Source organism: Heterodontus francisci, chromosome 1, assembly GCF_036365525.1.
Source record: "Heterodontus francisci isolate sHetFra1 chromosome 1, sHetFra1.hap1, whole genome shotgun sequence".
Taxonomy (NCBI): domain Eukaryota; kingdom Metazoa; phylum Chordata; class Chondrichthyes; order Heterodontiformes; family Heterodontidae; genus Heterodontus; species Heterodontus francisci.
In genome coordinates, this window is record NC_090371.1 from 168,612,557 (window position 1) to 168,638,818 (window position 26,262).

At 44.0% G+C, this 26,262-nt stretch overlaps 1 protein-coding gene across 2 annotated transcripts in view; it reads left to right on the plus strand.

Moving 5' to 3' along the window:
* Window positions 1-26,262, plus strand: part of si:ch73-234b20.5 (uncharacterized protein LOC449923 homolog) — a 54,516-nt gene that overhangs the window by 17,129 nt on the left and 11,125 nt on the right. For both annotated transcript variants that reach the window (XM_068013858.1, XM_068013799.1), the window contains exon 2: window positions 20,613-20,771. In XM_068013858.1, coding sequence (XP_067869959.1) covers window positions 20,613-20,771 — 159 coding nt within the window. The remainder of the gene's footprint in view (window positions 1-20,612; window positions 20,772-26,262) is intronic.

The following is a 26,262-nucleotide window of genomic DNA, read 5'->3' on the forward strand; positions in this document are numbered from 1 at the left end:
TTTCGGGCATTGTTCTGAGGTGACAAATCATAAAATCGTAGATCTTACCGCATAAGAAAACCATAGCCCACTGACTGTGTAATACACTGGTCTATTCTGAACAGTTTGGTGACATTGTTGTGGGTAAGTGTTGGTAAAGTTGTGTGCTCCATATTTACCTGTGCGATCAACAATTATTAGTTTCGTTTTTTAGTTTAGAGATACAGCACTGAAACAGGCCCTTCGGCCCACCGAGTCCGTGCCGACCATCAACCACCCATTTTATACTAATCCTACACTAATCCCATATTCCTACCACATCCCCACCTGTCCCTATATTTCCCTACCACCTACCTATACTAGGGGCAATTTATAACGGCCAATTTACCTACCAACCTGCAAGTCTTTTGGCTTGTGGGAGGAAACCGGAGCACCCGTAGAAAACCCACGCAGTCACAGGGAGAACTTGCAAACTCCACACAGGCAGTACCCAGAATTGAACCCGGGTCGCTGAAGTTGTGAGGCTGCGGTGTTAACCACTGCGAATAAAAAATTATTGTTGGCCGTTCCTTTAAAAAAGGATTTCAGAGCAGTAGAGACCTCATTTAAATACTTAAATGTTAAAAATAGCAGCATTAGTTGGTTTGAATATTTGTGTCAGCTTGGCTCAGTTGGTAGCACTCTCACTTGAGCCAGAAGATTGTGGGTTCAAGGCCCATTTGGTTGGAGGTGCAAGTATCAGATGAGACAGTAAAACAAGGCCCCCTTTATCTGCTCACATGGACATAAAAAATATCATGGCACTACCTGAAGAAGGACAAAGAATTCTTTTGATGTGCTGCCCAACACTGCACCCTCAGCCAACACCACTATAAAAAAATTATTCGGTCATTCATCTTATTTGCTTTTTGTGGAACCATACTGAGAACTAATTGGCTGCTGCATTTGCTTATATAACAGTGATTACACTTCAAAAGTAATTGTTCAGCTACTTCTATCACTTCCCTCCAGTGCCCTAACCCTGAACACGCATCTTTCTCTAGTTTCTCTTCTGTCTCCCCTCAACCAAGTCAATCTTGACCATGAGACCCACCTCCTACTCCCTTGATCTTATTTTCACCAAACTGTTGACCAGCCAACTTCCCTTCCTGACCCTTATGTTAGCTGACATTGTTAATAGTTCTCTCTCCTCAGGTATAAAAACAAGAAATGCTGGAAATACTCAGCAGGTCTGGCAGCATCTGTGGAAAGAGAAGCAGAGTTAACGTTTCTGAAGAAGGGTCACTGACCTAAAACGTTAACTCTGCTTCTCTCCCCACAGGTGTTGCCAGACCTGCTGAGTAAAGAACAAAGAACAAAGAAAATTACAGCACAGGAACAGGCCCTTCGGCCCTCCAAGCCTACGCCGATCCAAATCCTCTATCTAAACCTGTCGCCTATTTTCTAAGGGTCTGTATCTCTTTACTTCCTGCCCATTCATGTATCTGTCTAGATACATCTTAAAAGACGCTATCGTACCCGCGTCTACTACCTCCGCTGGCAAAGCGTTCCATGCACCCACCACCCTCTGCGTAAAGAACTTTCCACGCATATCACCCCTAAACTTTTCCCCTTTCACTTTGAACTCGTGTCCCCTTGTAATTGAATCCCCCACTCTGGGAAAAAGCTTCTTGCTATCCACTCTGTCTATACCTCTCATGATTTTGTACACCTCAATCAGGTCCCCCCTCAACCTCCGTCTTTCTAATGAAAATAATCCTAATCCACTCAACCTCTCTTCATAGCTAGTGCCCTCCATACCAGGCAACATCCTGGTGAATCTCCTCTGCACCCTCTCCAAAGCATCCACATCCTTTTGGTAATGTGGCGACCAGAACTGCACGCAGTTTTCCAAATGTGGCCGAACCAAAGTCCTATACAACTGTAACATGACCTGCCAACTCTTGTACTCAATACCCCGTCCGATGAAGGAAAGCATGCCGTATGCCTTCTTGACCACTCTATTGACCTGCGTTGCCACCTTCAGGGAACAATGGACCTGAACACCCAAATCTCTCTGTACATCAATTTTCCCCAGGACTTTTCCATTTACTGTGTAGTTCACTCTTGAATTGGATCTTCCAAAATGCATCACCTCGCATTTGCCCTGATTGAACTCCATCTGCCATTTTTCTGCCGAACTCTCCAGTCTATCTATATTCTGCTGTATTCTCTGACAGTCCCCTTCAGTATCTGCTACTCCACCAATCTTAGTGTCGTCTGCAAACTTGCTAATCAGACCACCTATACTTTCCTCCAAATCATTTATGTATATCACAAACAACAGTGGTCCCAGCACGGATCCCTGTGGAACACCACTGGTCACACGTCTCCATTTTGAGAAACTCCCTTCCACTGCTACTCTCTGTCTCCTGTTGCCCAGCCAGTTCTTTATCCATCTAGCTAGTACACCTTGGACCCCATGCGCCTTCACTTTCTCCATCAGCCTACCATGGGGAACCTTATCAAACGCCTTACTGAAGTCCATGTATATGACATCTACAGCCCTTCCCTCATCAATCAACTTTGTCACTTCAGTACTTCCAGCATTTCTTGCTTTTATTTCAGATTTCCAGCATCCGCAGTATTTTGCTTTTACTCTCTCCTCTGGTACTGTCCCCCTCCCCTTTAAATATGCCGTCATCATCCCCTTCTCAAAAAAATCAACCTTTGACCCCACTGTCCTTACAAACTGCCCCCGACTCCAACCTCCCTTTCCTCTCCAAATGTTTTAACGTTATGTCGCCTCCCAAATCTGTTCACATCTTTCCCACAGGTTTAAATCCCTACAATCAGGTTTCTCTCCCTGCCACAACGCTGAAATGGTGCTTATCTATGTCACAAATACCATTGTAAGGAGGGCCCCCAGAATTCATTGGCACATCAAGACCAATTACTACAGCAGGCCAACAGAGTTCAGTGGCAAGAGAAGTTAAGTTCTGCTGCAGGTCTAGTTCAATTTGGGCAACTGCAATTTGTTTGTTATAAAAAGCGAGTTTAACATCCTGCCTATCCTTGGGCATAACTTGCCAATAAATCTCCATGCAAACCTTGGTACAGGTCACTTGCCTGTTCTCCAGGAAATGATGGAAGGTGCAGAAGTGAAGAGAGAAAATAAACTTTTCAATGTGGCAAAAATTTAAAAATGGGAACATGAAGTATGCATGTATTTCTGCAACACTAGGACTGTAACAGGGTAAAACTTCTACCTCCAAAATGTGCAGCTGTGTGCTTTATCTTTGTAAAACATCTCTATTTTAAGTTACATCAGAAAACTAGTAATGTATGAGATTTGCTATGATTAAAATATCATACTTAGAGAACCAGGCAACAGGATATTATGTAAGAAAGGTCTCTGAGAAGAAGTAACTTCTTATAAATGCAAATCATGGTGGAAGATCTGTCACTATGAACCCCAAAATTTGCACCTGATAACTTGCACAGCTGATACAGCATTTGCAATGTTGTGGTTAGAACTTGTGTCTGGCTTCCACTCACTACTCTTATCTATTGTACTGGAGATGCTGTGGCTGAATAATCAGCTGACGTTAGCTGTAGCATCCAGGGACAGTCGACATCCGAAGTACAGTTACAGGTACAATAAGCAGCAGTTAGGCATCGAGCAATTTTCAGCCACTGCACCTTGAGTGCAGAAAAGAAACAGCAGAGGGACATTCTACAGTAAACACAAACATTCTACAGTATTCCCCTGAGCCTTGGAATCATGGAGCTTATGGACCAGATTCATAAAATTGAGACCAAACAACCAGTATTTCTTAATGTTTTTTAAGTTAATTGGGAGAATAATTAATCAAAGACTGGTATGTGATTGTTGACATCATGTATTGAATCATTTTTGTATATTCCATCACTCCCAGCTCAATTATTCCATCAGTAACTTAATTATCCTTGTGCCACAAACATAAAACATTTTGTATGACCTGTATCGGGTGATGTCATTATCATTGGTCCCAGCACATCAAATGAACAGGCTTTGTTCTGACCAGACATATGATATATGTGAGCTAAGTTAGACTTTAAAATCCTTTAAACTGCTACACACACATTTAGTACTCTCATTTCTTTCATGACTTTGTGTCGTTAAGTTTCTATTGTTTGATTTACTTTATCTCATGGAAAGTCAAACATTATAAATAAGAGTGATAATGCAACTTAGCTGTATCAATAAATATGGAAGTAAATGAATACTGGTGCTCATTGTGACCTTGTCATTTGCTCTGGGTACTGTAGGCCTATCATATTCCAGAAGAACAATGCATGTGAGATGTGGCGCCATCTCCTGTCAGATAGCTGTCATTAGCTAGAGTGGTTGCGGCCTATGAAATTTGACATGCTGTGAGATCAATTTTTCTTTCAGATCTTGTTTTTAGGATAGGATTAAAGCTGTTCTCTGGCATAATACACTTTTAAATAACCCACGCACCCCCCCACCTTCCCCTATATTCTATGCCAGACTGTCCCACATATGATTCTGCAGCTGTGCAGTCAGGCAGGCACCTAGTTCCCAGAAACTTCTGCGGATTGTGTTTTAACATCAATCACTAGGTTATGTGCTAGGCTGGTCAGAGATTGATCACACTTTTTTTCTTTTATTGTCAATAACAGATACTAACTAAACCAATTTGTTTCATGTAGTTGATCGGTTGTTAACATCCATGCTGAAATGTGATGCTAATAACTGATCTGATCCCCACTGTTTCCCTGGGGTTTCACCACTCTCCCATGAACATATAAGTATTTTCTTTCTCACACTGGTCTTTCTCTGAACACAGTCTTTCAAACTATCTTTCCATTTCTCTATTCCATTCCTTTGCTGTTCTACTCAGCTTTAATACATTTTCTAATATTTATAGGATGTCAAAACAAAAGCCACAAGTGTGTAATTAGAACACTATCGCTTTCCCACTTTCTCTCTCAGTAAAAACACAATCTATTTAAAAACTTACTTCATATACATTTTGCCTCAATTAATCTTTTGAAATTTGACCTCTCACTTTTCTTCAAATAATACTGAAAACAATTGAACAGAGAAGCTAGAGAAAAATATATGGTGTGAGGAAATCAGGTACTGTGTTACTCAAACTGCACAGTCCAAATTCAATTCTCTGTGTCACAGCTGTAGGCAAAAACGTCAGTGGAATTTTACCGTCCCCAAAACAAGTGGGCTGGTGGCGGGGGGTGGGGGGCGTAAAATTGAGTGGGAGGTGGGGGGGGGGGTGGGGTGTGCCAATCCCAACCGCCTCCCGCCCTCACTGCAATTTTACATGGGGAGGTGGCGAGAAACGTCCCACCCTCCCCAGGCCAATCAACATAAGAACTAGGAGTAGGAGTAGGCAATTCAGCCCCTCAAGCCTGCTCTGCCATTCAATACGATCATGGCTGATCTCATCTCGGCCTCAACTCCATTTTCCTGCCCGTTCTCCATAACCAATCTGTCTATCTCCTCCTTAAATTTACTCAATGTCCCGGCATCCACCGCACTCTGGGTAGTGAATTCCACGGACTCACGACCCTTTGAGAGAAGTAATTTCTCCTCATCTCTGTTTTAAATCTGCTACCCTTTATCCTAAAACTATGACCTCACGTTCTAGATTGCCCCACCAGTGGAAACATCCTCTCTACGTCTACTTTGTCAATCTCCTTAATCATCTTATATGCCTCAATTAGATCTCCTCTCATTCTCCTAAACTCTAGATAATAAAGGCCTAACCTGCTTAATCTCTCTTCATAAGACAAACCCCTCATCTCTGGAATCAATCTCATGAACCTCCTCTGAACTGCCTCCAATGCAACTACATTCCTCCTCAAGTAAGGGGACCAAAACTGTACGCAATACTCTAGGTGAGGTCTCACTAATGCCTTGTACAGTTGCAGCAACACTTCCCTACTTTTATATTCTATTCATTCAGCAATAAATGCCAAAATTCCATTTGCCTTCCTTATTACCTGCTGCACCTGCATACTAGTTTTCTGCGATTCATACACGAGGACACCCAGATCCCTCTGCACCGAAGCACTCTGAAGTTTCTCTCCATTTAGATTATAATTTGCCTTTCTATTCTTCCAACCAAAATGGATAACCTCACACTTTTCCACGTTAAACTCCATCGGCCAAATTTTGGGCCATTCACCTAACCTATCCATATCCATTTGTAAATTTCTTATTTCATTATTGGCAACTTACTATCCCACCTATTTAGTGTCATCTGCAAATTTGGCTGTCGTACCTTCTATCCCTGCATCCAAGTCATTAATATAAATTGTAAATAGTTGGGGCCCGAGGACCGAACCCTGTGGCACCCTACTAGTTACATCTCGCCAACCAGAAAAAGACCCATTTTCTGTTGGTTAGCCAATCCTCTATCCAAGCCAATACATTGCCCCTAACCCCATGTGATCATACCTTGTGTATTAACCTTTTGTGCGGCACCTTATCAAATGCCTTCTGGAAGTCCAGATATACTACATCTGCAGGATCCCCATTACCCACTTTGCTTGTTACAGCTTCGAAGTTCTCTAGCAAATTAGTCAAACATGATTTACCCTTCATAAAACCATGCTGACTTTGATGGATTGCGTTTTGACTTTCTAAATGTTCTGTTATTACTTCCTTACTAATGGATTCCAACAATTTCCTAACGACAGATGTTAAACTAATTGGTCTATAGTTTCCTACTTTCTGCCTCCCTCCTTTTTTGAATAAGGGTGTTATATTAGCATTTTCCCAATCCACTGGAACCTTACCCGCATCCAGGAAAGTTTGGAATATTATAACCAATGCATCCACTATCTCTGCTGCCACTTCCTTTAAGACCCTAGGGTGTAGGCCATCAGGTCCTGGGGACTTGTCTGCCTTCAATCCCAATAGTTTTCTCAGTACTTTTTCCCTAGTGATGATGATTGTTCTAAGTTCCTCCCTTTCTATAACCTCTGCATTACCTGTTACTAGTGTCCTCCACCATGAAAACTGAGGCAAAATACTGATTTAGTGTCACCGCCATTTCTGTGTTCCCCTCTATTAACTCCCCAGTCCCATCCTCCAAGGGACCAACATTCACTTTAGCTACTTTCTTCCCTTTTATATACTTATAGAAGCTTTTGCGATTTGTTTTTTATATTTTGCGCTAGCTTTCTTTCATAATTTACCTTTGCTCTTTTTATTACTTTTTTAGTAACCCTTTGTTGATCTTTAAAAGTTTCCCAATCTTCCAGCCTGCCACTGGCCTTTGCAATATGGTATGCCTTAGTTCTTGTCTTTATGTTATCATTAACTTCATTGGTCAGCCATGAATGTTTTTCCCCCTCGTACAATCTTTCTACCTCTGGAATATATTTTAGTTGGGAGGAATTGAATATCTCCTTAAACATCCACCACTGCTCATCAACTGTCCTACCATTTAGTCTTCCTGCCCAGTCCACTAGGGCCAAATCTGCCCATATTACCTTTGTTTAACTCCAGAACGCTAGTGTGGGACTCCAGTTTCTCGCCCTCAAACTGAATTTGAAATTCTATCATGCTATGATCACTCTTCCCTAGAGGATCCTTAACTATGAGATTGTTAATTAATCCCACCTCATTACACAATACCAAATCTAGAATAGCCTGCTCCCTGGTTGGTTCCACAACATATTGCTCCAAAAAACAATCTCTAATACATTCAATGAACTCTCCCTCAAGGCTACCCTTGCCAATTAGATTAATCCAGTCTATATGCATATTAAACCACCCATGGTTATTGCCGTACCTTTCTTACAAGCCCCCAGTATTTCCTGGTTTGTACTGTGCCCTACCGCGGAACTACAGTCGGGGGACCTATAGATTACTCCCTCCAGGGTCTTCTTTCCCTTGTTATTTCTTATATCTACCCAGACTGATTTTATGCCTTGATCTCCAGTGCCTATATCATTTCTCACTACAGCACTGATCTCTTCATTCACTAACAAAGCTACACCTCCTCCTTTTCCTTCCTGTCAATCTTTCCGATATACTGAGTACCCTTGGATATTCAATTCCCAAACCTAATTCCCAATTAACTGGCACTTAAGGGCCTCCTCCTGCCACCATGGGTATTTTACCCTCGACAGCCCAACAACAAAGGCCATAAGAACCCGCCTGGTAAAACCAGGTGGCCTTCTTGCAGTCTAGGGGGGACCCTCCTGATCGGGCACCCCATGCCCCACTGGGGGCTGCCCTCAAAGCCCCAACCCCCCCAAATGCAGAACACCCCCCCATCCCCACCGCACCCCTAACCAACCCCCCTTGCCCCGCCTGGGCCCACCTGATTATTCCCGGTGAGGGTCTAAAAACCTGTCTTCCAGGGCCATCCTTCACCTTCCTTGAATGGCTGGGTGCAGTTCCAGCAGTAGCCACTGCTCCCGGACTCACAGACTAACTCTGAAGAGTTATGAAAAAATGGACTTTGTCTTTAAAACAAATGAACCGTTATTTTAAAAAGTGAACAATGGTCCAAAATGGCCACTGAAGAAAAAGGGGATTAGCCTTTTGTGTATCTAAACAGTCTCACAAAGACAAAGGACAAATCTTCAAAGTCAAACGATGTTAATGAAACCCATCTTACACCTATCCTAAAAACATTTCAGAATTGAATGTCTTGTTCTCAAACAAAGGAGGTGTGAAGTATCCAGCTCCTAGGCCATTGTGCGATCACCATGGGGAAGAAACCAGAGTGTCGCCTAACAGGAGGTGAGAAGTGACACAGTCTTACCCTAAAAAAAAGACAGCCAGAGAGACAGAAAGAAAGACTGATGCAGAAGGTGGAGCTGGCATTCCAGCAAGCCAGAAAACACATCCCCTGCTGAAAAAATCCAATATCTATAGCAGTGAGAGCTGGAATGACCTACTATCTTCAACAGAACCTTCAATCAGGAGAGAAATCTACAATCATTTCAGGCCTGCAACTATCTACATCGGGTGTCTCAAGAGAATTCAACAGGTTTATCGTAACCTTTCTCCCCCATTTAAAAACCACCTTCCTCTTTCTCTTCTTTATCTGTTTCTTTTTTTGTATGTGTGCGCGTGCGCGAGCAAACGCATGAGTGGATGCAGTTGCGACAATTTCAGGATAAGGCATATTGATCAATCAACAATTGACTTTCTGTTTTTAAAATCTACAAGAAAATCTGTCGTTGTCTGTTTATTTGTAAAATAAAACACTGAGGGGTTAAACGCTAATACAAAAACTCTTACTATGGTCAGGTGGGGAGTTGAACAGTGAGAACCACCCACATCATGCCACATGGCCATAACAAATTGGGGGCTTGAAGCCAGGATCTGAACTGCCAGACAAATGGGAGATTTGGAATATGGGAGGAAAATTGACCTCTAAAATAGTAGGAAAATAAACAGCTTTTCTTGTACTCTTCTTTTTTTTCTCTATGGTGCCAGAAACAAAACAGATGGTCACATCTAATGCTAAAGGGTTTGTAGAGCAGGGAGAGCTATCCCATGATAAGGTAAACAAATTAAGTGTTGAGGATTTAAAAAGCTTAGCTAGAGGTGGGAATCACTTTCAGGCAAAAAGCAAAGAAACTCGAACCGGTGAAAAGTCTAGCCGACCTATTTAAACTTACCCCTGACCTAGAAAAAGAAAGCCCAGAATCATAGTCTGAAAAAATAATTCTAGTTAGAATCCAGTTACAGATGAAAAAGGAAGCGAGTGAGTTTCAGCTTCAAAAGGAAAAAAGGGAAATAAAGTTTCAAAAGGAAAAGGAAGAAAGGGAGTTTCAGTTTCAAAAGAAAAAATAGGAAAGGGAGATGCAGTTGAAAAGGGAGAAGATGCAGTTTCAATAGGAAAAAGAGGAAAGAGCGATGCAAAGAGAGGAAGCAGCAAGAAGGTTTGAGTTACAGAGACTATAAACCCAAAATGAAAATGCTGCTGTCAAACATTAACCCCAATTCACAGCAAATCTTTGTGTGCTGAGACACTCAAGACTAGTGCCAAAATTTAATGAGGAGGAGGTTGAGTCATATTTTATCTCATTCGAAAGAAATAGCTACCAGGCTAAAATGGCTGAAAGAATTTTGGACTCTCTTACAAGGCGAGTTCATTAGTAGGGCTTTTTCTTTGTTGTCAGAAGAAAGTTCCTCTAGTTATCAACAAACTAAAACTTCAATTCTAAATGCATATGAGTTGGCACTAGAAACATATAGACAGAGATTCCGACACAACTGGAAAAGACCCACACAGACTTGTAGTGGATTTGAAAGAATTAAACATCTGGCTTTTGATTACTGGATACAATCTCTCAAGCTAGAATGCTCATATGAAAATTTGAGAGAAGCGATGTTGCTGGAAGAGTTTAAAAATAGCATCCCCAGTCGTATAAGACCTCACATCAAAGAACAAAGAGTCACAAGAGTAAGGGAAGCAGCAAAATTGGATGATAACTGTGAATTAATACATAAATCCCTAACTCCGAATAAACTTGGGTCTAGTAACTCATACAAGCTAGGGAGAGTAGCAGGGTTGCAGAGGAAGCAGAAGTGGGCTAGAGAGAAAGGAGAGCAGGGAAGGAAAACACAACCAATCTCCAACTTTTAAAAGAAGGAACTCGGGTGATAAACCAATAGGCTCTGCCTGACATGTTTCCAGTGTGGCAAATCTGTGCATGTCCAGGCCAATTGTTGGTTTGCCAAAAAACCAGCAAGAGGCACTGCAGTCAAGACTGTGTCTGTGGCTTTGAAAGTTATAAGCCTGTGTTTGGAAGATGCTGTTTAAGGAGCCTTGGTGTGCTGCTACAGTGCATCTTGTAGATGGTACACACTGCTGCCACTGTGCGTAAATGTTTGTAAATGGGGTGCCAATCAATTGGGCTGCTTTGCCCTAGCTGGTGTCAAGCCTCTTGAGTGTTGTTGGTGCTGCACCGATCCAGAGAATTGGAGAGTATTACATCATACTCCTGACTGGTGCCTTGCAGATGGTGGACAAGCTTCAGGGAGTCAGGAAGTGAGTTATTCGCCGCAGGATTCCTCGCCTCTGGCCTGCTTTTAAAGCCATGGTATTTATATACCACTCCAAATTAGTTTCTGGTCAATGGTAACCCCCAGGATGTTGATATTGGGGTTTCAGCGATGGTAATGCTGTTGGATGTAAAGGGGAGATTGTTGGATTCTCTCTTGTTGGAGATGATCATTGCCTGGCACTTGTGTGGCACAAATGTTGCTTGCCACTTACCAAACCAAGCCTCAATGGTCTCCAGGTCTTGCTGCGTATGGACACGACTGCTTCAGTATCTGAGAAGTCGCAACTGATGGTGAACATTGTGCAATCATCAGCGAACATCCCTAATTCTGACCTTATGATGGAGAGAAGATTATCGATGAAGCAGCTGAAGATGTTTGGGCCTAGGACACTATCCTGAGGAACTCCTGCAGTGATGTCCTGAGACTGAGATGATTGATCTCCAACAACCACAACCAACTTCCTTTGCGCTAGGTGTGACTCCAACCAGTGGAGAGTTTTCCCCCTGATTCCCATTGACCCCAGTTTTGCTAGGGCTCCTTGATGCCATACTTGGTCAAATGCTGCCTTGATGTCAAGGGCAGTCACTCTCATCTCACCTCTAGAGTTCAGCTCTTTTGTCCATGTTTGAACCAAGGCTGTAATGAGGTCAGGAGCTGAGTGGCCCTGGCGGAACCCAAACTGAGCGTCACTGAGCAGGTTATTGCTAAGCAAATGCCACTTGATGGCACTGTTGATGACACCTTCCATCACTTTACTGATGGTTGGGAGCAGACTGATGGGGCGGTAATTGGCCGAGTTTGACGTGTCCTGTTGTTTGTGCACAGGACATACCTGGGCAATTTTCCACACTGTTGGGTAGATGCCAGTGTTGTAGCTGTACTGGAACAGCTTGACTAGGGATGCAGCAAGTTCTGGACCACAAGTCTTCAGTAGTATTGCTGGAATGTTGTCAGGGCCCATAGCCTTTGCAGTATCCAGTGCCTTCAGCCATTTCTTGATATTACGTGGAGTGTATCGAATTGGCTGAAGACTGGCATCTGTGATGCTGGGGATCTCAGGAGGAGGCTGTGTTTGGGACATTGTCTGCAAGGTATGATTCTATGAGTATGACTATGTCAGGCAGTTGCTTGACTAGTCTGTTGGACAGCTCTCCCAATTTTGGCACAAGCCCCCAGTGAGTGGATGTAGTTGTGACAATTTCAGGATAAAGTGTATTGATCAAGAAACAATTAACTTTCTCTTTTGAAAACCTACAAGGAAACCTGTTTCTGTCTAGTTATTTGAAAAAAAACACAGAGGGGCTAAACTCTAATACAAATTACATTGCTGCGGTCAGGTAGGGAGTTAAACAGTGTGAACCACCCATGTCACACTACGTGGCCATAACAAATGAAATGTGCTAATTCCTACCATCATTCTTGCCCTTGGTGACCCTATAAGTTGTGTTTGTCTGACCATGTTATCTAAAGCAATGTCTATGTGCCTTTGGGTGGGAGGAATAATTGTGGTGCCAGATTGCTTTTGATGTTGTAGCTCTGTAGAGTTGTTGGTGGCCCAGACTATGAGATGACCCCACAATACTGCATCCCAAAACACAGTGGCTTCCAGCATCTTCATACTCTCTAGCACTTCATCAGTTGTTTCAGGGACCTGGATGTAGTGGGTGGATGTGAGGACACTCCGAGAGGAAGTGCCTCATTGGTAAATTTCCTTGCCATGCCCCAGGTGCTAGGCATTGCAGCTTATAACCAGTGATCTGTGTGAGGATGGTCCATACAGTGTCCCTGATGTGGCACTAGGCTATCATCATAGCTCTTTGGAACCAATCATCCCGTCTATCAAATTAAGCAGCAACAGACTCCTGTAATTGGGTGCCCAAGGTCTCAGTGTCATCAGTCACAATATTGATTAGAGTATTGTTGTGTGCTTTGGGGTTCCCTTGCAGATGGCTATGAAGACAACACTTTCTCCATGCTACTCTGCAATGTTCTTGCTAAGCTGCATGCAGGCCTTTTTCTGGATTAAATACCACACATGCGGAGCTGCGCAAAGAAATTAAAGGTACCCCGCATTGAAAAAACTGGCTGTGCACAACAATGAAATTTTACAGGGAACATTGCTACTTTGTGTTTAAATAAATCCTTCACAGGTTATTGCAACAATGTCAGAGTTGCACAGTTGCATATTCCCCACTTCAGGCAGCTCATGGCAGACCCAACGAATATCATGGATCTTCTGCTTCTACCTTAAGTACATCTGTAAGAAGATCCAATCCTTTCCTGTACAGCAGATAAATGCTGGATGCTCTAGCCTGCTTTTTGCTATTCCGCTCCTGCCATCTCCACTTGCTTCTCCTTTTCCCAGTGCTCTTACCTGAAGCCTATTCCTTCCATTATCTATGGGGCTAGGATCTATGCTGCTGCTCGGGACAGATGGAAGTTGCTGCCTTGTCATTACAGTCCACATAATCGCAGCTCAAAAGTCCAGGACCACCCAATTGCAACAGCTGCATCAGCATGCTGGGCCACCACCTGCACTGGTCCTCTCTGTGTGGTTGTATGATGCCTTGGCTTAGACAAGACAATGTTAATAGCTGCTAGAGCAGCCCATATCTACCCCTGTGCCTAATCTGTCTCCCTTCCTTTGCAAGGGCATTACAGAGTAGCACACAAATGGTTTGTGATGACCATACCAATTTGAGCAGAAATTTGAACTATTGTGTGGAAGCTGTTAATGTGCCATGTTAGGATTGTTAGCTACGACTTGTGTGCAATGACAGAATGTTGAGAAAAGCAGAAAATGGTATTTGTGTGCTATCTACCTAACGGTTGAAGATTTAGATTTGATCCATACCATCGTGGATGTGGGTAGGATGGGTACACTTATTTTCTGAAATAAACACAGAAAGTGCTGGAAATACTCAGCAAGTCTGGTAGCATCTGTGAAGAGAGAAGCAGAGTTAACGCTTCAGGTCAGTGACAAAGAACAAAGAACAGTACAGCACAGGAACAGGCCATTCGGCCCTCCAAGCCTGCGCCAATCTTGATGCCTGCCTAAACTAAAACCTTCTACACTTCCCGGGACCATATCTATTGAGGCAGAGGCAATAGTTGGGGTTGAGCAGAGAAAGCTTTACTCAGCTGATTCACAGTTTACATCAAGCCATGCTGTACCTGGCCTGAATGCACCAGATGTAGACTCCTGATTCCATCCCGGCATCAACAATACCATCTCACACCATGATGGGCACAACATCAACAAATGTTTTTATGGCAGATCTTTAAGAATCATTTATACAATTTAGCTCATTTTTAAAATAATATCTCAGAAATAAGTCATGCAGTTCTTTTAGTAGAACTAGTAGACTACTAGTAGACTGTGTTATTTTCCTTTACGAAGTTGCAGTTTACCACTTGTTAGATTTGTGTTTCAATGGCACAGAACAAAGAACAGTACAGCACAGGAACAGGCCATTCGGCCCTCCAAGCCTGCGCTGATCTTGATGCCTGCCTAAACTAAACCCTTCTGCACTTCCGGGGTCCGTATCCCTCTATTCCCATCCTATTCATGTATTTGTCAAGATGCCTCTTAAACGTCGCTATCGTATCTGCTTCCACCACCTCCCCTGGCAGCAAGTTCCAGGCACTCACCACCCTCTGTGTAAAAAGCTTGCCTCGCACATCCCCTCTAAACTTTGCCCCTCGCACCTTAAACCTATGCCCCCTAGTAACTGACTCTTACACCCTGGGAAAAAGCTTCTGACTATCCACTCTGTCCATGCCGCTCATAACTTTGTAAACCTCTATCATATCGCCCCTCCACCTCCATCGTTCCGGTGAAAACAATCCGAGTTTATCCAACCTCTCCTCATAGCTAATGCCCTCCAGACCAGGCACATCCTGGTAAACCTCTTCTGTACCCTCTCCAAAGCCTCCACGTCCTTCTGGTAGTGTGGCGACCAGAATTGCACGCAATATTCTAAGTGTGGCCTAACAAAAGTTCTGTACAGCTGCAGCATGACTTGCCAATTTTTCTACTCTATGCCCCGACCAATGAAGTCAAGCATGCCGTATGCCTTCTTGACTACCTTATCAACCTGCGATGCAACTTTCAGTGACCTGTGGACCTGTACGCCCAGATCTCTCTGCCTGTCAATACTCCTAAGGGTTCTGCCATTTACTGTATACTTCCCACCTGCATTAGACCTTCCAAAATGCATTACCTCACACTTGTCCAGATTAAACTCCATCTGCCATTTCTCCGCCCAAGTCTCCAACCGATCTATATCCTGCTGTATCCTCTGACAATCCTCATCACCATCCGCAACTCCACCAACCTTTGTGTCGTCCGCAAACTTACTAATCAGACCAGCTACATTTTCCTCCAAATCATTTATATATACTACAAACAGCAAAGGTCCCAGCACTGATCCCTGTGGAACACCACCAGTCACATCCCTCCATTCAGAAAAGCACCCATCCACTGCTACCCTCTGTCTTCTATGACCGAGCCAGTTCTGTATCCATCTTGCCAGCTCACCTCTGATCCCGTGTGACTTCACCTTTTGTACCAGTCTGCCATGAGGGACCTTGTCAAAGGCTTTACTGAAGTCCATCTAGATAACATCCACTGCCCTTCCTTCATCAATCATCTTCATCACTTCCTCAAAAAACTCATCAAGTTAGTGAGACATGACCTCCTCTTCACAAAACCATGCTGCCTCTCGCTAATAAGTTCGTTTGTTTCCAAATGGGAGTAAATCCTGTCCCGAAGAATCCTCTCGAATAATTTCCCTACCACTGACGTAAGGCTCAATGGCCTATAATTTCCTGGATTATCCTTGCTACCCTTCTTAAACAGAGGAACAACATTGGCTATTCGCCAGTCCTCTGGGACCTCACCTGTAGCCAATGAGGATGCAAAGATTTCTGTCAAGGCCCCAGCAATTTCTTACCTTGCCTCCCTCAGTATTCTGGGGTAGATCCCATCAGGCCCTGGGGACTTATCTACCTTAATGCTTTGCAAGACACCCAACACCTCCTCCTTTTTGATAATGAGATGACTGAGACTATCTACACTCCCTTCCCTAGGCTCATCATCCACCAAGTCCTTCTCTTTGGTGAATACTGATGCAAAGTACTCATTTGGTACCTCACCCATTTCCTCTGGCTCCACACATAGATTCCCTTCTCTGTCCTTGAGTGGGCCATCCCTTTCCCTAGTTATCCTCTTGCTCTTTATATACGTATAAAAAGCCTTGGGATTATCCTTAATCCTGTTTGCCAATGGCTTTTCATGACCCCTTTTAGCCCTCCTGACTCCTTGCTTAAGTTCCTTCCTACTGTCTTTATATTCCTCAAGGGATTCATCTGTTCCTAGCCTTCCAGCCCTTACGAATGCTTCCTTTTTCTTTTTGACTAGGCTCACAATATCCCGCTTTATCCAAGGTTCCCGAAACTTGCCAAACTTATACTTCTTCCTCACAGAAACATGCCGGTCCTGGATTCTAATCAAATGATGTTTGAAAGTCTCCCACATGTCAGATGTTGATTTACCCTCAAACAGCCGCCCCCAATCTAAATTCTTCAGTTCCTGCCTAATATTATTATAATTAGCCTTCCCCCAATTTAGCACCTTCACCCGAGGACTACTCTTATCCTTATCCACAAGTACCTTAAAACTTATGGAATTATGGTCACTGTTCCCAAAATGCTCCCCTACTGAAACTTCGACCACCTGGCCGGGCTCATTCCCCAATACCAGGTCCAGTATGGCCCCATCCTTTCATCAGAACTGGCAAAGGTTAGAAATGAAATAGGTTTTAAGCAAATAAAGTTGTGGTGGGGGAAAAGAGAGCAAAAGAGAAGGTGTTGATAGGACAGTGAGCCGGAGAGATTAACTGACAAGGAGATCATGGCACAAAGGCAAAGAGAGTGTGCGAATGGTGTGGTGAAAAACAAAGCATTAGTGCAGAGAGGGCGTTCATGACAGAATAATGAACTGTCCTAGCCAAAAGCACAAACATGAAAAAACTCGTAGGCAGACACATAGTAAAAAAAAAATGAAACAAAATAAAATTAAAATAAAAAAGGGCCGGTCATGCTCTGAAATTATTGAACTCAATGTTCAGTCCAGTAGGCTGTAGCGTACCTAACTGGAAAATGAGATGCTGTTCCTCAAGCTTGCATTGATGTTCACTGGAACACTGCAGCAAGTCCAGGACAGAGATGTGGGCATGAGAGCAGGGGTTGTGTTGAAATAGTAAATGACAGGAAGCTCGGGGTCATGTTTTCGGACTGAGTGGAGGTTTTCCGCCAAGCGGTCACCCAATCTGCGTTTGGTCTCCCCAATGTAGAGGAGACCACATTGTGAGCAGCGAATACAGTATACTAAATTGAAAGATGTACAAGTAAATCGCTGCTTCACCTGGAAGGAGTGTTTTGGACCTTGGATAGTGAGGAGACAGGAGGTAAAAGGGAAGGTATTACACCTCCTGCGATTGCATGGGAAGGTGCCATGGGAAGGAGATGAGGTGTCAAGGGTAATGGAGGAGTGGACTAGGGTGTCGTGGAGGGAATGATTCCTTCGGAATACTGACAGGGGTAGGGAGGGGAAGATGTGTTTGGTAGTGGCATCACGCTGGAGGTGGTGGAAATGGCAGAGGATGATCCTTTGGATCTGGAGGCTGGTGGAATGGAAAGTGAGGACAAGGGAAACCCTGTCGTGGTTCTGGAAGGAAGGGGAAGGGGTGAGGGTAGAGGTGCGGGAAATGGGTCGAACACGGTTGAGGCTCCTGTCAACCACAGTGGGGGGAATCCTCACTTGAGGAAAAAGGAAGACATATCAGAAGCACTGTCGTGGAAGGTTACATCATCAGAGCAGATGTGTTGGAGAGGAAGACCCTTTGAGAGTTAATTTCTAACCTGATTTTGTGCTTCCTCGCCATTCATGAGACAGGCCTCTCCAACTGAGCATATTTTTCATGTGAAAGTAGCATGTGTAAATCAAAGGCAGGGGCCTTTTGGACACTAAGGGAATTTTTGGGTGCTAAACAAATCAAGGGATGTGGGGATAGGCCGGGAAAGTAGAGTTGAGATAAAAGATCTGCCATGATCTATTGAATGGCAGAGCAGGCTCGAGGGACCGTACAGCCTACTCTTGCCCCGAGTTCTTATGCTCTTATGTTCTTGCTTCGCAAAATTCACTGAGGCTGGCCCTCCTTGCTAATAATGTAGCCACATCCAACTAATGGGTAAACATAGCTCTGATTTTGAAAAGCTCTGTAAATAAGCCATATTTAACAGAAATCTGTGTTGAGTTTACTTATCAAGAAGACTTCCATTGTGGTTCATTTGGTAAAAACCACTTGCAACTGGGCAGTACAGCACATTGACACAATGAGTGTCACTATTTTCTGTGTGTACCAGGCTCCCGATTACATGAAGAACTGCAAATTGTGATTAAGACAAAAGTGCATGAGGTTATCTCTTTGACGTTGTTTTCCAATAAATTTGTGCAAAGCTATTCAGATTTCACCTTCGTGTTGGCTGCTGATTAGTGCTATTGGTGGTCTCCAATTTCCCCAATTTTTTTCTCCCAGGTTTCCTGAATGTGCATTCCTTTGCCGCGGAATAGTTCCAAGGGCTGAATTTAGTCATGCTGGCAGGGCTCCCGGCGCAGGACCAAAAAAGCGGTGAGAATCCTGCCCTGAGCCATTTGGAGCCCTGCAATGCAATTCTACCATTCCTGCATAATTAACAGCCCATGCCAGGATCCCTATCCCTTTAAAGACGGGGATGCCACCTCCAAGAGCTGCTAGTCAATCAAAAGGTCTGCAGCTCAGTAGTACCAGCAGCGCCACCAGGAGCTGTGGTCATTACCAGGACGGCATGAGGCCTTGGACCTGTAGTATAAGGATGTAAAGGGCTAATACTGAAGACAGTGAGAGAGACACCTCCCACTGTACAAGCAATGATTTAACAGTCACATGAGATAGGCTTGAGAAGAAGAAAGTGCAGCAGCGTGAAGGATGCTAGCTTAGGTGGCTTGCGGAGAGTGTAAATAGTAACCAAATAATAAAGAGTTGTTAGTTAACTATTACTGGAGTCTAAGATGTTCTCTAGAACGCCCTACAACACAACTAATACAAATCCAACAACACAACAGAAACCAGGCCCAGTCTGGCAGGCCCTGGCGATTTGGGGTGGGGGGAGGGTGGGTGTTGAGAGCAGGGTGAGAGGGGTTCAGAGAGGCAGGTTAGCTGGTGGGGGCCCTCCATGGACAACATATTGACCACGGAGGAGGGCACCCCCCAAGCTCACAGGGAGGTCACCTTATTTTACTGGACAACCTCACTGCGTGGCGGAGGCCCCCCCCCCCCCACCCCCCGCGCTGCTGGCTTTATTCCAGCAGCATCTGGAAGAGGCCCTGAAGTGGCTGATAATAGGCCTCTTAAGGGCTTCATTGGCCTCCGGGAGGGAAGGTCGTCGTTGGCCTAACCCGCCCCCAAATTATTCACATGGGCCCCACCACCACCCCCCCCCACATCCCCCACCCCACCCCACCCCACCCCCTGCCTCCTAACCTGTCTCCCGAGCCTATTAAATTCAGCCCTATATATGTAGGCAGCCCTCACTGCCTTATGCAAATGGCCACACATTATACAAAACCTTAGACAGTGAGTTTGAGTAGGGGATTTGACTGTGGAGGGCATTACTATTAATGTTGTTAGAAGTTTCAGCCTTTGGAAGAGATGTTAACTATGGGCCCTGTACATGCCTCAGGGTTTCAAATGAATTCTGAAGATTCCATTACGTTATTTGAAGAAGTGTAGGGAGCTCACCCATTGTCTTTTCCAACATTCCTCCCTCAACTAACTGCCAATGGCAAATTTCCCACCCCCGTCAAAGTTAAAAATGACCCCTAAGTCTTCCTGGGGAAGCATGGCCCCTAGTCACCTGTAGGAAATAAATTTCGTATCATCTCTGGCTCCTTCCCAAATTTCTAAAGGTATCATTGCAAAAACTGCACTCTTGTGTACACCATTTTTCCTTTATAATACATCTGCTGGAATATTGGGTAGAGCTGCAGTTTAAGTCTTGACAAGATCTTGTCTCACAGCACTCCCATCATAATTACTTTTTGTAAGTCATATTTGAAGCCTTTCGGTTTCAGTTTTTAGGGGGAAAATTAATTAAGTTATAGCATGTGATCCTAAAGCACCAATAAAAATCCTGAAATCCAATGCAACTGAAAAAAATTTAACTTATTCACTTGCCTTGCAATGTTGGCTTTGGTCATAGGCCTGTTTTCAGGGCTATACATTGTTTTTGATTTATCAGTTTTTGAACCTGTTTATCAGTTTTTCTCAGTTTTATAGCTTGGTATGTATGCAACACCACATTAAATAGATTAGTTGGACATTGAACTAGTTGGCATTTGTGGACCCTTGCTTTGTGTAAAATGGTTGCCACATTTTCCATGTAACAGCTGTGACTTCACTTCAAAATAATTCATTGTTCGTGAAGGGCTTTGAGGGTTTTCTAAGCGATGAGATTGATACTAAAGGGTAAATCATTTTTATTTCAGGCCAGCTACAGTGTCGATCCAGGCCCCGAAAAGTTATCTAACCTGCAGGGTCAGGTTAATGATGTCAAGGGCATCATGTCACAGAACATTGAAAAAGTTCTAGAGAGAGGAGAAAAGCTGGATGACCTCATCATTAAAACAGATGATCTCCAAGCATCTGTAAGTATCCCTTTTTCCAGAGGTTACAGGGAAGGTTTCCTCTGCTTGCTATTTGTAGCAGAATCATAAACTCTTCCAGATCATTTTATTTCAAATAGTGAATGGAAAACAAAAGTTCCTGCTGCATGTTTGACCTTGTAAACAGCTTCCTTAATATGTTTTTATGCTTTTCTCTGTATATTTTCCTCATGGTTATGGATGTCAGTGCTGAGGAATATCTCCATGTTTGTCACATAGTGTCAACACCAAGTGTTCCCATGTCAGATGCAGTGCAGTTGGTTGCAGAGTAAAGTTCCTTCTATGTTACCTCATCAACAGTATGCTGCATGTTCAACAAGGAAGGTGCAGTGCTAGATTGAGTTCTGTGTAAAGAGAACACATGGGATATAGTCGTCAAAACCTAATTAGGTACCTGTTGAAAATAGATAAAGATAAATGTTTTGGACTAGAAATTAACTAATGTTAGCGAGAAGGAAAAGGAGCTAGCCCAGATTAATAAATTGGAGCAAATGACTGATAAAACAATGGAGCAGCAGTCGAAGATAATTAAATATGAATGTTGTAAAGATCCATGGGGACACATATCCCAGCCTAAGTGAGAAGATGCATCAGTCAGAACCTACCATGCTAATCCATTTCTCTGCGGCAAAGTGCATAAGGAAGCTTTGCTCCTCGAGGGAGACTGATTCAGAGTTGTGTCACCTCCTGCAACAAGACTTACAACCAACTGACAAAGCTAGCACGGCATTGCTAGTTGCAGTCAAGGTAATTGTAACTGTGAACGTCTTTGCCTGCAGCTGCTGCCAGGCTGTGACAGAGAACATCGGTAACATCAGTCAGTCTGCAGTTCATGCTTGCATTAAATGGGTGGCTGATGCATGTTTGTTAGAGTAAATACTTTGATCACTTTCCTCATGGACAACCAGAAGCAACAGGATAGGGCTCTAGGCATCCCCAAGTCCAGGGCTTCATTAAGTGCATCCAAATTGCTCTGTGGGCTCCAGTTCCCAGCCACCTGGGGTAAAAATAGGACCTGGTAGCACCTGTTTTACCCAAAATTGGGTTGGACAATTTTCAGGCATCCCTAGCAGCCACCTAAAACAATTTTTAGGTCCCTTATGTATGTAAATAAGGAGCTTAATGCCAGTTTAGGACTTTTCGAGAAATTGGTGTCCTGAGAAGTGAAGCAGGTACTGGATGCAGCCTACACCAGCTGCCACTGAAAAAGTGAGTTTTAGTCATTTCTTTTTAAATTCATGTGGAGCCAGGTAGAGTGGGTGTGCTCCTCCTGCTCTGCAGCACACCCCGGGTGGCCAATGCTCCTCGATAGTCCAGAAGTCTCATGAAATGCAAGGTTGTTCTGTTGAACAACGGGTGATCAAAAATCATATCATGACGAAATGTCACATGATCAAACATCCAGAAGTACTTCCAACCATGGTTGGAAACCCTGAGTACTCCTGCCAGCAGCAATCAGCCCCCTTCACACTGTCCATCTACTGACCCCACCCTCCACCTTCCAGCACTAACCTGACTGAGACTGACATCCCTAATTTCATTCACACAGAAATGGGAACTGCCTGTGCAAGTGTGACAGGTGCTGGTAGTTGGCCCCAATTATTTAGATGAGGCTTGAGGTCCAATTTCAGGTCAGCCTCAGGATTTAGGTTCAGGCATGCATTGCAGCCACGTCACCACCTTCATGTCAATGAAGTGAAAAATCAAAATCACCTCACAACCAACCAGCTCATTGTGGCACCAACCAAGGCTGGGAAGAAGATTCCTCATCTGGTTTCTTAACCTAAGGAGAACAGAAATGACCAAGGAGAAAACAAAGCAATTCATATTATACACCTCAGGTATATTTCATGTTTTAAGTGGCACAATCTGAAAGAAGGCATAACAGGCAGATCACCACAACTAAATTGGCTGCACTCACCATAATGTCACCAACCAGGCCCCGCCAAACCTACTTGACAATGACTGTGGGAATGTGGTTCCACAAGCTCTGGATCAGCATGGTACCAGCTGCTCTCCAGTGCCAGCTGCTGCAAAGATACCTGTAGACAGTCTTTATTATTGTGTTGTCACTGTCATTTGCAGGCACGGTTTCCCACACACTCAAATTTAGGAACATAGAAACAAGAGTAGACAATTCAGCAACTTGAGCCTGTTTTTTTTATTCTTTCATGGGATGTGGGTGTCGCTGGCAAGGCCAGCATTTGTTGCCCATAATTGCCCTTGAGAAGGTGGTGGTGAGCTGCCTTCTTGAACCATTAATGTCCATCGAGTGTAGGTACACCCACAGTGCTGTTAGGGAGGGAGCGCCAAGATTTTGATCCAGCAACAGTGAAGGAACAGCAATATAGTTCCAAGTCAGGACGGTATGTAACTTGAAGGGGAACCTGCAGGTTGTGGTGCTCCCATGCACCTGCTGTTCTTGTCCTTCTAGTTGGAAGAGGTCACTGGTTTGGAAGGTGCTGTCGAAGGATCCTTGGTGAGTTGCTGCAGTGCATCTTGTAGAAGGTACACACTGCTGCCACTGTGTGTTGGTGGTAAAGGGAGTGAATGTTGAAAGTGGTGGATGGGGTGCTAATCAAGCGGGCTGCTTTGTCCTGGATGGTGTTGAGCTTCTTGAGTGTTGTTGGCCCTGCACCCATCCAGGCAAGTGGAGAGTATTCCATCACACTCCTGACTTGTGCCTTGTAGATGGTGGACAAGCTTTGGGGAGTAAGGAGGTGAGTTACTCGCCGCAGAATTCCCAGTCTCTGATCTGCTGTTCTAGCCACAGTATTTATGTGGCTGCTCCAGTTCAGTTTCTGATCAATGGTAACCTCCAGGATATTGATAGTGGGGGATTCAGAAATGGTAATGCCATTGAATGTCAAGGGGAGAGGGCTAGATTCTCTCTTGTTTGTGATGATCATTGTCTGGCACTTGTGTGGTACAAATGTTACTTGCTACTTATCAGCCCGAGCCTGAATGTCGTCCAGGTCTTGCTGCATATGGACATGGGCTGCTTCAGTATCTGAGGAGTTGTGAATGGTATTGAACATCCTACAATCATCAGCGAACATCCCCACTTCTGGCCTTATGATGGAAGGAAGGTCATTAATGAAGTAGCTGAAGATGGTTGGGCAAAGGAAACTACCCTGAAGAACTCCTGCAGTGATATCCTGGGCAGAGATGTTTGGCCTCAACAACCACAACCATCTTCCTTTGTGCAAGTGTTACAACCAAGTGCTTTTGGTGTCCAGGGGTCTCTTTCAGCCTTCACCTGGTCTTATTGTAACAGGGTTTTGTTTTAAACACACTGTGTTTTGAACTTCCCCTTGGTGAATCCTTGTTCACTGTTTTCCAATTATAAGGCAAAGAAATGAGCACAAACAGGCTTTCTTAGGTTTAAAGAAAAAAAGTGAAATTTATTAAAACTTAAACTTGAACTCTAATTCAGTTAACGCCTACAGATACACACCGCGCCCCACACTAGCATGCATACGAGATACGCATATGCAAATAGAGACAGAAAAGAGCAGAAGAAAAAATAAAGTAGAGAGGTTTGAGGCAATCTCTGGAAAGGGGTTTTTGTTACGGTGCTTCGAGCTCACTGTAGTCCTTGCTTGTAGGTAGATCTTGTTTTTCGTTGGGGCCCAGTATTCTTCTTAAACCTTGTTCACTGTAGGAGACTTTTCTCTCTTATGGTTCATATGTCTTCAGTAGATTCCGAAACTGGTGAGAGCGAGATGAGAGCCGAAAGGAGAGAGGTCTTTTCAGCCCAGAAGCAAACAGCTTTCTGCCTTCTAAAAAGTCTGTGGAAGTTCAGATTCAAAAAACTCAGGTTGCCCAGCAAGTTAGTCATGTGACTAGGAGGGGTGTGATCACATCCGTTTGTGTATTCGGCCATCTTAGCAGTCAACCTGGAATGCGAGCTCCTCCACCCTCAACATTTGGTAATCCAAAGTCCATTGTGGATTGAATTTGTCAGGAAATGGTCTTCTGTCCCTTTTAAGCACTGTCTGTAAATATGCAAATGTCTTTCCAGTCAAGGGTCTGGTGTTATAGAGTCATAGAGTCGTACAGCATAGAAACAGGCCCTTCGGCCCACCGCGTCCATGCCGACCATAATGCCTATCTATACTAATCCCACCTGCCTGCATTAATTCCATATCCCTCTATGCCTTGCTCATTCAAGTACCTGTCCAGATGCCTCTTAAATGTTGCTACTGTTCCTGCCTCCACAACCTCCTCTGATACCAGATACCCACTATTCTTTCTGTCAAAAATTTACCCCTTTGATCCCCTTTAAACCTCCTCCTTCTCACCTTAAATCTATGCCCTCTAGTTTTAGTTATTGCTTTCTTTTAAAAAACAAGTTCTTTCTTTACTCTAGTGACAGTTTAAAAATCAATGTTCATGTGGCGAAATTGATGTGCCTCATTCTTGGCAGGTGGGGGCCTGCATGACACCTCCACACCCAGGGGAATGAAATGCAATTTGAAAAAAACACGCATTTCATTAAAAGGTTTGAGAGAAATATAAGATACAGAAATAAAAGCCATGCATTTCTCTCATTCATTTCCATTCATTCATAACTCTTAAAGCTGATTAAAATTGTCTTTTCTAGGTGCCACAGCTGCTTTGATTTCCCAGTTTTGGCATCCCAGTAACCATGTGGTTCTTTGGGGAAGCTTTTCTTCAGTTTGCCTATTGCCATGACTGCCGAGGGTATTGTTCCTGTTGAGGTAAAAAAAATTTCCAGGAGAGTTAGCTGTGGGGATCTATCCTGAACTCTCTTTCAGTGCTTTGCTGAGTCATGCAAAGACTTTTGACTTCAGGGGCTGGGTGGCTCCCTTTTTCTCTGACTGTGGGGAGGATTCTTTGTTAATCTCCCCTTTGTTCTCTGGGACACTCCTGCCTGCAAGTATTTGTGCACACTTGACTGCATTCTCTTGTGGCATTTTGACTAATTGAGGCATCATCTCATGGTTTCTTTGCCCCCAGAGGTCTCTCTTTGTCTCTGTAGGTTCCTGTAAATGCTGTTAGCAACTCTAGAGTTTGCATTTACATAGGAAGATGTGGGGTCCAACTTTTCACATTTTCCGGGGTTTGCTGACCGCACAATAGGGGTTTTCATCAGGGATTCCTCCCGAACTTCCTTTAACCTGCCTTCTCGGTCACTTTTTCCCCTTCTCTTTCTCAACTTTTGCCAGCAGTGTGCCTCCCTGTCCCCTTTTGTTCTCAGCGGGGGTCCCTTACCATTCACCAGCCCTCTGCTGGAGGGCCTCCTAAAAACAGTACAGGACTTAGGGGTGCAGGTTTCACTGTATGTTGGGGTTTCCCCTCAACCTGGCACATGTGGCAACTCCTGCAGTACTCCACCACATCTTTTTGGAGTTTTGGACAGTCAAACTGCTGTCTTATGCGGGCTTTGGTCTTTCGTATACCAGCAAGTACAGCCACTGTTAGTCTCATGGGCCCTTCCTAATATTTC